At 38.0% G+C, this 13562-nt stretch overlaps 1 protein-coding gene across 1 annotated transcript in view; it reads right to left on the bottom strand.

Annotated features, from left to right (window-relative positions):
- Window positions 1-7186: 7186 nt before the first annotated feature.
- The window catches only part of E(Pc) (Enhancer of Polycomb), a 103184-nt gene continuing 96808 nt past the window's right edge, over window positions 7187-13562 (bottom strand). The window contains exon 12 of the mRNA XM_081743378.1: window positions 7187-12351. Within this exon, the coding sequence (XP_081599504.1) occupies window positions 12255-12351 (97 nt within the window). The 3' untranslated portion in view covers window positions 7187-12254. The remainder of the gene's footprint in view (window positions 12352-13562) is intronic.

Genomic DNA, 13562 nt, shown 5'->3' with positions numbered 1-13562 from the left:
ATGTGCATGTGTGGATACAAAACTGTTTGAGTTGATTTTTCATTTGATAATATGTATAATTGTAAGTTAATTGTAATAGATACTACAAAATTTCAAAACCCTAATATTCATTTTGAAACATCCTGCATTACTTCAAATTGTGTCATCCTATATTCATGTTTTGTATGTACATATCATCAGGGCCGACCCTAGGCAATTTGTCGCCCCGTGCAATGACGTAATTTGCCTCCTCCCTCTTTCTCCAGAAATAATAAATCTTAAAAAGTCACGATTTTAAGTATGCTACTTCAGCATGAACAACGAAGGGGAGGGAAACTGCACTCACACTCAGAAAGGCTTAAATACTTACTACAAATATCATACAATATCGTTGTCTGTTTTCTTCAAATCTATTATGTTAGTGAAAGATAAAGGAAACACACCTGAAGAGTAAAGATGTAATCCTTTTTTATAGAATTCAATATCGAGCTTCAATCTCAATATATCAGTTTGCAATTCTGGCGCAACTAGCTCTTTTATCTTTATTTCTTAATTTTTCCTTCTACATCTTTTATTTTATTTTATTTTTTTAAAAAAAGTTGTTTCCACCTTCAATGATAACGATCTTATTTGTGACAAAGACAATAGTAGCTTTCATGTCAGAACTCTGATAACTAAATGGAACAGGTGTTCGAAAATTGAGTTCTTGTATTTGACAACAGTAGATCAGCTTAGTAAATTTAACTACCATGATCATGAAGTCTTGTTTCCAACAACAAAATATTTATTTTAAAATACTTATGACAGATATTTCCGCCCCATGCAAATGCACATGTTGCATATATGGTAGAGCCGCCAATGCATATCATATATATCTAGTCGACAAATTATTTATATGATATTCAGAAAAATATTAGTAGGCAAATCAGTATTAGTTTGACAAGTTATTTGCATTTTATACTGTTCGTGACATTATTTTCGTACTTATTAAAGGCCTGCTTTCGCGAAAAAACAAAATTTCATTTCTACTTTTATTTCTTAGTTGATATTGATGAAAACTGCTGAAACCCGAATTGTTAATAGGTATGGTATTCATGTAAATTGTAAAATATTTGTAGCGTATAGCGTTTAATTTATGTTGCATTTTACGGTGATTACAACTACATAAAAATACTTCATATTTAAATAGACGTAAGATGCATTACAAATGACTATTTGAAAAAAACGAAATTTAGAAAAAAAAACTCGAGGCAATGTTTTTTTTTAAAAAGGTACATTTCTGAAAAAATACGAACGGTATTTTTTTCTATTTACAACACTACTTTTATTCATAGATCACTATAGCAATAGACGATTAATTACCTAAAAAAAAAAATACACTAATATTTCACTTGACATTGTAAATTTCACTTATAGAATATATATATATATATATATATATATATATATATATATATATATATATATATATATATATATATATATATATATATATATATATATATATATATATATATATATATATATTATATAGGGTGATTGAATAAGAACGTACCAGGCCTATATCGCAGCTAATACTGCACGTAGAACCTTCAAACAAAAAACTGCATTACCAAATCGTATGTGTAGAATGCAATAAAAATAGTAGCGAGGCCAGTGGCGTCTCGTGAATACCTCCAACTTCAAAATTTGAAATGGAAAATGGGTAACTGTTGGGATCGTTCGAAAGGATAACTGCATTTAGCCGCTAGAGGCGTTGTTGCAGACTTCTATCTGACTACCCGTAGCAGGCCTTTATCTAAGCTAATAATGCACATAGAGCCGTCAAACGAACAACTGAACTACCAAATCGTATGTGTGGACGTTAATAAAAATAGTAGCGACACCAGTGGCGTATCGTGAATATCTCCAACGGGGACAATTTCAAAATTTGGCATAGAAACAGGGGTTGGTTGTGCCTCCATTGAAACAAGAGCACAATGGGAGAAACGTCGAGAGGAAAGAAGTTGGCATATTTCTTCCTCTGTGGCAGCAACACGATCGCATTACGAAGTCAAAGTCAGATGATGCGAGGCTTTCTGCATGCGGTACCAAAGGGAAGAGTAAATACTGGTCTTAAACGAACGGGACGTACAATTGCATATACGCGGAATCACACCGTCTAAGTGGCGACAACAATGGCGTCAGCAAGAGACCACGACGGGGAGAGGGTACATACTGTAACAGTAAGCAGAGGTACATTTGCTGCTGTTGAATGGAGGTCTAAATAGGAAACCAATGACATACGCAATATTTGAAGAGAGTGGTTTCCGTATGGCTGCGACAGAAGCGCAGTGGATGGGGAAAACTATGATGAGGGGCAATGTACGATCCTATAACAAAACGGAAGAAGAAACTATTGGTTGCAACGAAGAAAGACGAACCGAATGTGTTGTTGCCAAAGCATGGGGACAGAAAGCTGAGGCGCTGCAATCAAGCCATTGGAAAAAAAAAATGAGTAAGGAGCTAAAGAATCAGCTTACCCTCTGCGGAGTGTAGTCGACGCCCCCTGGCTTTCACAAATGTTCAAAGTGATGTCTCCGAACAGCAATACAGCGATTTATTCGCTGTACGTAATTGTGAGCAACAGCTTCCAACTCGGCCACGTTGATGGACCGGAATGCGGTCTTGCATGTTGCCAATTGTAGTTGGTCGGTTGACAAACACAAGATCCTTAATTCGACCCCAGAAAAAATAGTTCATACAAGTAAGGTCGGGCGACCGCGGAGGAAACTGTGGATTAGAACCTCTTCCGATCAGCGTTGCGGAAATAGAACAATTAGCTCTTCCCTACACATGGCAGCATTATGGGCTAGAGAACCATCTAATTAAAACCACAACGTCTGACGTATATGGAGCAGCACGTTTTCCAATAGCGGCTGTAGATGGTGTCGCAAGAAATCACGAAACATTGCACCTGTTAAATGACCAGCAAAAACCATGGTCCAATGACCTGAGTCCCTACAATGCGCCATCGGTGTTGCCGATTGGCTTCTCTCATCCAGTGAGGGTTCTCCGCTGCCCAGTAATGTGCATTGTGGAGATTCACGTCGCCATCACTGCAGAATGTCGCTTCATCAATCCATAAAATGAAGTGAATGAAATTCGGATGTTCTCTCACGCGATTGACCACCCAGTTGTAGAACAGAAGCCATAAATTACAGTCCGCATCACTTAGTTGATGCAGAGAGAGGTGGTACGGGTGAAAATGTGATTTCCACAGAATACGCAGGACACTACCTTGACTGATACCACGATCTCGTGCGATCTCTCGCAAAGATACATTAGGATTTATTGCAATAGCGGCAAGTACATCAATGGCAACGTCTTTATGTTGTACGACTCTTCTCCGGACACCATAGCGTCCACGCATGTTGCCTGTCTGCCGCAATCGTGCTGCTAATATCCACAGCAGATTGTGGGAAATAGCTTGTCGCTGTGAATAGCGTTCAGCGTATAATCGAACTGCAGCCCTATAAATTTCTCGGCATTCCCCTAAGATCATGAACATTTGGAATGCCTCCAAATTCGTATACCGCATGAATGTTATTTACTACCGATACTTCCTACTACAATCACTCAAACATCAACGCAATCAAAGAGGTTTCATTGCCTGTGGAAGTTACGTATTCGTCCCGTCACGAGCTTGTAATGCACAGGGGTAGTGGAACTCAATGCACGACACCTTGTCCAGTACACGGACCACTTTAACTCACTGCAGAAGTTAATTACTCTCGGACTCTACACGCTTGTGTTACCTGTTTTGGCTACAGCATCGCTCCTTCTGCCCTTTGTCTCACATAGCAGCAATCGCCTGTTCGAGGCCGCATAGACTATGTCTTGAGCAAGGTCATGTACGTGTTGGCTACTGGATCTACACAATTACTGGCAACGATAAATGAGTGTGCTGATCGAAACAACGACAAACAAGCCCACAACACATGCTCCCGGATTTGGGAGATATTTCATATTGTACGTACGCACAGAAGATACATCGCGCGTCCACGTCATTGTGGGTCTGCGCTACCCTTGGCTTAAGCCCCGAGTTAATCCTGCAAAGGCGTCAACGGTTATTTGCCAGGGCATGGTTTGCACGTACCCTCCCTGCATTCGCCTGGTGTGACTGGAGACATCCTCGCACCATCTGACTTTCACCTAGTAATTTGACCGTGTTTCTGCCAAGGAAGAAATATGCCAACGTCTTTCCTCTCGACGTTTCTCCCAGTGTGCGCTTGTTTCAATGGAGGCACAACCAACCCCTGTTTTCATGTCAAATTTTGCAGATGACCCCTGTTGAAGATATTCACGATACGCTACTGGTGTCGCCACTATTTTTATTGCATTCTACACATACGATTTGGTAGTTCAATTGTTCGTTTGACGGCTCTATGTGCAGTATTAGTTGAAATAAAGGCCTGCTACGGGTAGTCAGATACAAGTCTGCAACAACGCCTCTAGCGGCTAAATGGGAAAGGATATGACAAAGTCTGTCCTCTAAACGTTGCATGACATTTAATGTCCTTTCGAACGATTCCAACAGTTGCACCACTTTCCATTTCAAATTTTGAAGTTGCCCCCCGTTGGGGGTATTCACGAGACGCCACTGGTCTCGCTATTTTTATTGCATTCTACACATACGATTTGGTAATGCAATTTTTTGTTTGAAGGCTCTACGTGCAGTATTAGCTGCGATATAGGCCTAGTACGTTCTTATTGTATCACCCTGTATATATATTAACGCAAACTGAAGGAAAATCAGTAACTAAACTTACTATAAGTAAGAAAGCTTTGCTCTCTTCTGAAAACACATTGGAACAAGTTATTTAAGCATTAAAAATAAGCATGTTACATGTTTCCACATTTTCCTCCTCCATTATTGTACGCTTGACACTTATCATCAGTCCATGCCATTGGCTAGCTAATTAAAACGACTCCTCCCCACCTAGCTGCGATGGTGAGAGCTAACGCGCAACATGTTCTCTATAGGTGTTCCCTCGTGGCTAAGCGATTAGCGTACACGCCTTTGGCGTGACATACCCGGGTTCGATTCCCAGTGGGAGTTCATGTGGTTCGGATTCCACGTTAATCAGTAAGTCTACGTCTCACATAGCCTCGCTGCTGAAAGAGACGCTTAAATAAAAATCAATCAATGAATGATCTCTATAGTTGTGTCCGAATCACCCAAAATGCACCGTTCATGCCCGTTCCATTACCGGGAAACTGGCGTTTAAATTAATGAAAACGTATTTTTAAAATTTCGCGTTATATCGCGTATTGTTGGAAACTTAGCGCAAAACGGCCAATTTCGCGTTTTATCGCGCAACGGAAACCAACAAAAGTACACACAGAATAAAACGTCAAGAAACTAAAAATTACTTAATTCTGAAGCATTTCGTTTTATCGCGCATTGCAAAAAACTCATGCCTCTAGGTATGACTTGTTTTGAAAGAATAGAAAAGCATGGGGAAACCTCATGTGAGGATGAAAGGCAATCAGATTTAAACCTAGAACCTCAAGATTACGAAGCAAGAAAGCTAATCATTAGCTAAGTGCGCTGTTCGAGAAATATTTCCATCTTTTAATTGAAGGGATAATTTCGATAAGGGCGTATCGACCTATTTCCGGTAAATTGAGATACATATATTTTCTGCAAGTTCGAGCATGTCCATGTGTGTCTAGGTTATGTTAAGGTAATATCTCTACTCCGTAGCGAACGCCTGTCTCCGAAAATAGTGTGTGAATACGTTGGTTAATTGGATAAGGGAGTTTGTTTTCTGCTCTCCTGAAAAATTGAAGAATTGCTAATTACTCCCTTATTCAAATTTACCCCCCAATTGTTCATAAGGAAATCTGGAATTTAATTTACCTTTATACGTGGGTCAATCAGAAAGTTAGTTGCACTCCTTCGTAAATATTTTCGGTCAAAGGCTATTTTGATGAAACTGTATGGCAACACTGCAGACATGTAGCTGTATGGTGTAATGTAGCGGCTTTCACGAGGCAAGTGGAAGTGTTCTGACAGTCAGTCGTAAACATGTCTCGACAGCTGCAAGAGCCTAGCTGCTGAAAGGAGCGTTAAAACTAAAACATCAACTCTACTCAACTCAAATTGAAAATGCATGCAGGGATTCGTTTTTTTGTGGGCGACAAGGTGTACCTGCACTGAAATCTATCAGCAGTTGCATGAAATGTACGGTGAAAATGCAATCCCCACGTCAAGCTATCGCGAAGTGATACAACATGTTTGAGAGCGGACGTACAGATATTGACGGCGTTTAGGTGGGATCACCCTCCTTATAGCTCAGACCTTTCACCGTGTGACTTCCATGTGTTTGGTCCCATGAAAGACGAACTTTCAAACTACGATACCAGTTGAGAACGAAGTGAAAGCTGCAGCCCAACAATAGTTATCGGGCATTGGACAGGATTTCTTTGCAGAAGGCATAGAAAAATTTGTGCAAATGCTTAAATAACGGAGGTAATAACGTTGAAAAGTAGATAGTGAATGGAACTTTAAGATATAAATAAAGTTATAGTAAAATTTCTGTTGTTTTATTTTCTCAAGCGGTGCAATTAACTTTTTGAGTGACCCTCGTATTTTGTACTTATAATTTAAGTAGTTTTACTTTAATTATTCAGTATATACACAAAATTTTGACCCACACTGAAAAAGCTATAAAGGGGGTTAGTAGAACAATTTTTAAATTGCATCCGTGGTCCACAACTATCAACTTATGTCACTATATGGTGTCCAAAATGTGACGTATTCTAAATCACAAAAACGACTGAATATATAAATATATATAAGGAGGGAGAGAGGGAGACGAAATGCATTATTTTCAGTGGTAAATATTGGGCGACAACATTCTTAACTAAAAATAAAATCTGACCAGGGGAAATATGAAGCCAATGCAAAAATAGTAACACAGGTTGGTCTGATTTTATTTTTATTATATGTGACGTATCCTCACAGCTAGACAGATGAAATTCTCTGAGGAAATCGCCAGAAGTGTTACGCTGAAATAAGGATACGAAAGGCGTTAATAAGGTCTTCACGAAAGAAATATTCTAACATACAAAATAGCATTTTCCTTTCTTTTAAAGGAAATTATAGTTTCTAATAAAGGAGGGTGGGATTCAAAGTTAAGAAAATTAAAACGACTGTAGGTTTCTTTGGCAATCCAAACAATGTTTGAAATTTATTCATTAATGCTCACTATAAGACTATGTACATTAATACAATGCCGAATTATGTCTTCCACGTAAAAAATGAATATTTTACATTGTCTTCTTTTACCCATTGTACAATATCACCTTTTTATTTTTATAACCTGTAAACACTACAGGCATTTGCTGCAGGAATTCGAACCCATGCACCACCAGCTACATCGAGGCACAATGGACTGGTTATGAAGTCCATAGCACAATTCACCTGCGCACGTGATCAGTAAACAGAACACCTGCGTAAGTTTCTATGCTAAGTACACAAGTCGAGTTAATTCTTGTGGTATTAATCTCAATAATTACATGTGTCAATTAAAATATATACTTTCCCGAAGCCAAAATTTTTCAAACAGATTCTGAAAACAAAACTTCGTTGCCAGCTATGCAGCTCATGGTGCACCATAAACTGGAGGGAAACAATTCTTCTCAACGAGAAAATTTCCATTAAAAAAAAAAAATCCACATGGCCGCAACATGAAAGGTGCAACCGATTACCCCTCGCGTTCCTTGTCTCCCAATTCTTAAGTTAATACTTAATATAAGCTTCACAGCACCAACTGTTCTGTGCAGGCCTCTCTAACCTCCCTCACCTTTGCATTCTTCTTTCATTCCGTTAGTGCAATGAGATTGAAAGCACCATGTGCGCAGAACACATTTCTTCTCACACGAACACACCTACTTGCATGCAAATATACGATCAACAACAACAAGACTTCGACACATCCCTGCATAGACCCAAATAATGTGGATTCATTTTTATTATTATTATTTCCCTATCAACACAGAGATTAATAACGAGTTTGAAAGACCAGATACTGAACATCTGCTACATCTGTGTCAGTCAAGTTGACTATGACAGCAATGAGAAACTGTATGAAACTCTGAAGATTGTCCAACTCAAATACTCTTGGAAATCTTTTCAACAACAAATTAGTAGTAATATGAAGTTAAAGGTTAGGAACATTTTCTTTTAAAAAAAGACCTATGAAAGCTTAATTTAACATGAGCCCAAGTAGTATCACAATAAATCTACATTTTCAGTTAATAATGAAAAACTGCTCGTCTGTAGTCCTTCCAGATTACCTTCATTTCCAAGCATTGTTTCCAAAATCAAAAACAGATATTAACTTATAATTTTACACAGTTACTCAACATCACATCACAAATACATATTACCGCACTGAGTAAACAAATATGAAATTGAATGTTGAGGGAAGACAGCAGAGACACAGCACAAAGAGTTCAATAGAGATGCTTCACCATATGAAACGTGTTGAGTCATACATTCTAGGTTGTATCCTTGAGTTATATACTAAAAAGACTTTTACTTAATAAAATATTTCTGCAACACAACAGGAAACAAATCCATTAAAATAATGAATGTGTAAAATAAGAGACAGGTAGAGAATAGTGGCTGAAAGATGCTCTTTGCAACTTCACCTGTAGAATGTTTTATTTTAAATAATTACATTTAATACGAGTGAATAAATATATGAAATTTATTTACAAGTGGAGCATAAAACAGCAAGATTTCGACAACAAAAAAGTTTTACCTACATCACAGATAAGTCGTAAATCATGCTCACATCCCAAAATACAGGTTTCCCTTTATATTTTATGAATTTGGAAAGAATGCATTTTAATATTTTTTTTAAAAGACTATCCCAATTACTTAGAAACAGATGTTGTCTTACTTCCCTACTTGAATATAACTAACTTTCTTTGTGGAATACGAACTACACTGCAGCTACATTCAGTATCAATATGATAATAAAGTAGTCCTTAATTTATCAAAATTAACTTAGCTTAATTAGTACACATAGTGTATATTAAAAATATCAACGAATACAGCTACTACGCCTATCTAAAGTTACCATTATAAACATCAAGTTAGGTGTCACATTCCGTTCTACTTTTTACGACTGGAGTCCCAAAATAAGTTTCTCTCTTGTTTTCCCTAGTAATGTGGGAAACAAGACCGAGGTTGCAAGCGCAACACACCCACACACAAATAGGTATCGTTTGCGTCGCAGCACCTGTGTAAAGCAGAGACGAGTCTCTCAGTCTGCACCTGGTAGCTATGGAAAGAAGACGCCTTTTGACATCGTGGTCAAAGAAGGAAGTGCGAGTGATTGTCCGCCATGAATAGGCACGTGGCATATCGGAAGCAGAAATGCATAACCGCCTCGTGGAAGTCTATCGGCCTGATGTGATGTCGAAACATGGTATGGAGATGGTGTCGCCAATTCAATGAGAGGCATATTGTAACTAGGGTGGGAGCGCCTTAACCATCCCGCCATACAATCCTGATGTCGCACCCACTGGCTTTTCAGAAGACTCTCGGCGGCAGGCGCTTTGGAAGCAATGCTAAAGTCACAGAAGCTGTTCGACACTTCTTCCGTATGCAGAGCCCTGAATTTTCCTTAGAAAGGTTTTTGAAGGTTATAGACCGGTATGACAAATATCTCAACGTACATGGTACTTATGTGTAAAAATAAAGTACGTCTGATCTTGAATGTCACATGCTACTTTTGGTCTTGCATCCCCACCACTGTCCGCAATCGCCTGGGGAAACTTATTTTCGGACTCCCCCTTGTATCTTTTAAAAATATTTTTAAGATTAAAAAAAAACAAAAAGACAAATTCTTATCTGCACCGTCTCAACATCTCACTTACTTAACATTAGAAGAGTAGCTAATAACACGGAAACATTACATATTACATAGAAAATACATTCAAGAGAAATAAGAAAGTAACTGTGTGTGTGTTAAGGCGAGTGGGCAGAAAAAAATCTTTTGAAATTACAAGAGACTTGTACGAAGAATGAGTGACTTCGAACTTTATGGCACCTTGTCAATAATAAAGATATTGCAGTTATTTTCCGCCATGCAATAAACACAGGAGGTATTTTGACATGAATAATTATACATTTACGTTCTTATTTTATGCACAATATATTAGACCTTTAACACTTAAGCACACGCACTAGCGAGGATTCCCCGCACTTGAAGGAAAAAGTGATTGCTTTACAATGGCTTTATGGCCGTACCTGAAGCGTCTTGTATCTTCCTAATTTGTTTCCTTCTGCGTGTAAATGGCATGCTCAGTCTTCTGTGAACTTTCGTTGTGGAAAGACAAAGTTTTGCGGGGAAAAGTTTTCACCGAGTGTGCAAGCGTTTCTATATTATGATGATCATAGTATGAAGAAGAGCAGAGACGGGTTTTATAACTGCTTAATTCAATAAGAGAAAATGAAGTTGAAGGTGAACCAACCAACCATAGTTTCCTGTGTCAGATCGTGAAGGTGATGTGGATGCACCTGCAAATATATTAGTTTTCCAAATGTCTTTAGATTGAAATGTTTCGTGTTTTTATTTAGTATAATCTACTTTTGCATACGTAATTTCAAGTAAGAATAAAGACAGCTTTTAGAAAACAGTATTAGAGGTTCCCCGCAATAAATTTCTAAATTGGGGGCAATTCCCGTCAACAGGTGTGCTTACATTTCAAAAATTTTAGCTTTTTCTTTTTTGCAATTTCAACATATTTGCAAAAGATTCTTTTGGTGCTTGCACAAAAAAAATTACGAAACTTTGTTGGTGTTGTTAAAAAACAGAGACATAGGTTATACTGTAGTAAAAATTTCTAAATAAAATACCTTTGAAGTAGAACTCTCTGGGAACTTATTTTCACAGTGAGGAGGGAATCCCCGTGTGGTTAAAAAAAAAAAAAAGTGCTTGAGTGTTAAATCAAGTTTAAACGTTAGGGGAGAAAACAATAAAGTTTAATCCAAGCAGCTACCAGTCATTATGTTTTATAAAAATCTAATGTAATGAAGACTAATGAATATATATATGTTAAGTAATGAATCATCACGCAGTGACAAATACCAGCTCACCATTATTTTATTTTTCGTTTATTGAAATGTTTGTTTTTTGCAACTGGCTTTCCCTGAACTTTTCTAATTATGATCCCTTTTAGCGTGCATTTGCACGACAAAATATGCGGTTAGCAAGGAGCAATGTACAAATAATTCATTTTTACTGGTATAAAAATCACGATGCTATCTGAAGTCAATGATTTGACAAGAAATTTGTAAAAAAAGCATTTTGTTTGTGTATATCAATAAATAATAAACCACTGCAATATAAATTATTACAATATTATAAAATGAAAAATAATGAATTTGCGCTATTTATAGCTCCTTAGCATTCTGAGTCCGTTACATTACATTTATTTCATATACAGTCTGAAGGAAAACGTAAGGTACAACATTTATGAAACAGTTGATCTAAAAATAATCACTTATCTGTTTTAGCTTAATATTAAATAAATATATAAGAATGAGTTATGTTCTGCAACCAAGTGCTTTTCTAACACTTTTTACCTTCATTACTGTACACTTTTAAACATTTTATTTGAACAAAATTCTCGCGTCATTTATTTTTTAAAAAAAGTGTACTCTTACAAAATTGAAATTATTTTTTAAAAAAGGGCCATACGAGAGCTGATTTGTTCTATGCATTACAAAACTTTCTTCAGAGTTTCTACAGTTCCTAGCAGCACATCCCAGAGAGAATCTAGTATTAAATCCCAACTATTCTGATTCCAATGTTGTAAACAGCTTCTGTATTCTTATACTTTGGTGACCCTACACTCTTATCAATTAGAGCTAATTCATTTGGACCACAGAACAATACGAATGGCATGGTTGGTGCAGTTGGTGCTTTTTTATATATATATATATATCGAAATCTTCCTCCAGTTGAGCTGGAAGGTGCTTGTGGTTGAAGAGGCACTGCACTAGCTAAAGGCTGTGATCCAGAATGAAATTGATGGCATGGCAACAGCATCTGACAGCACCTGCAGTTAGATGGAAAACTGGCCAGAGTGGAATCTTGCAAGGCCTCACCAGGACCTTGGAGCAGCATCAAAACAGGTGGCATGCAACCAACCAAGCCACAATGACACATACACAGATTGTTTCCTTATGGCTGGAATCCCATCCACCATCAGGTTACCTCCATTGGTAGTGCATTTTTTCGTACTAGTTTGTCCACACAGACTTGGTTGCTAGCTTTGTCCCTCTCACTATCACCACTTTCCTCACTGCAACACAAAAATCATAGAGGTTAGAGTTTTCTATGGATTCATATGAATTAATTATCTACGATTCACTGACTGATCGGAGGATAATGGCAACCAAATAACCAAAATAACATAAATTATTCACCATGGATTTATTAAGATTTTCAAAAATGGAAGAAGGCAACTGCAGTAAATAAATTCAGATTTTATAACAAGTCCAGTGTCTACATTTCTTACAGAAACACAACAAATATTTCATTTAAAAAATAAAATAATTAATAATTACGATTTTTTTTTGATATGCTAATCCATATTGTAAAGATTCCCACCTTTCAATGTAAGAACATGTTATTCATATAACACGTGCTGTTGATTGTAAGCATCAGTACAGTAGACGATACACACAAAACCAGGAAGACACGAAGCCAGCACGACGGGAACCGAGGAGGAATGGGCCACCAAGAAATGGCCTATACAAATGGACCGGAAGAGGACAGAAGCATCAATTAACCACTGATCACCCTGGATGAAGGAGTTCTATACTGCCTAAATCCCTGGAGGCTGCCATGAGCGAAGGACGTTACCAGAAGAACCATATCCTGAAGTCACTGCAAGACGCCCTGGAGACTGCTATGAGCTAAAGGGGTTCCCGTATAAACTCTTTCCTTCCTTCACCTCACTTGTTACAAGGAATGGGCCACCCAGAAATGGCCTATAAAAATGGACCGGAAGAGGACAGAAGCATCAATTGACCACTGATCGCCCTGGATGAAGGAGTACTATCCTACCTAAATCCCTGGAGGCTGCCATGAGCGAAGGACGTTACCAAAAGAACCATATCCTGAAGTCACTGCAAGACGCCCTGGAGACTGCTATGAGCTAAAGGGGTTCCCGTATAAACTCTTTCCTTCCTTCACCTCACTTGTTACAAGGAATGGGCCACCCAGAAATGGCCTATAAAAATGGACTCGAAGAGGACAGAAGCATCAGTTGACCACTGATCGCCCTGGATGAAGGAGTTCTATACTGCCTAAATCCCTGGAGGCTGCCATGAGCGAAGGAGGTTACCAAAAGAACCATATTCTGAAGTTGTTGCAAGATGCCCTGGAGGCTGCTATGAGTAAAGGGTACCCGCATAAAACCTTTCCTTCCTTCCCCTCACTTGTTATAAGGAATGAGCCAACCAGAAATGGCCTATAAAAATGGACCCGAAGAGGACAGAAGCATCAGTT

This window comes from Thermobia domestica, chromosome 16 (genome assembly GCF_964235325.1).
Source record: "Thermobia domestica chromosome 16, izTheDome1.hap1.1, whole genome shotgun sequence".
Taxonomy (NCBI): domain Eukaryota; kingdom Metazoa; phylum Arthropoda; class Insecta; order Zygentoma; family Lepismatidae; genus Thermobia; species Thermobia domestica.
The sequence above is the reverse complement of the archived record's forward strand: the minus strand, read 5'-3'. Positions and strand labels throughout refer to the sequence as shown.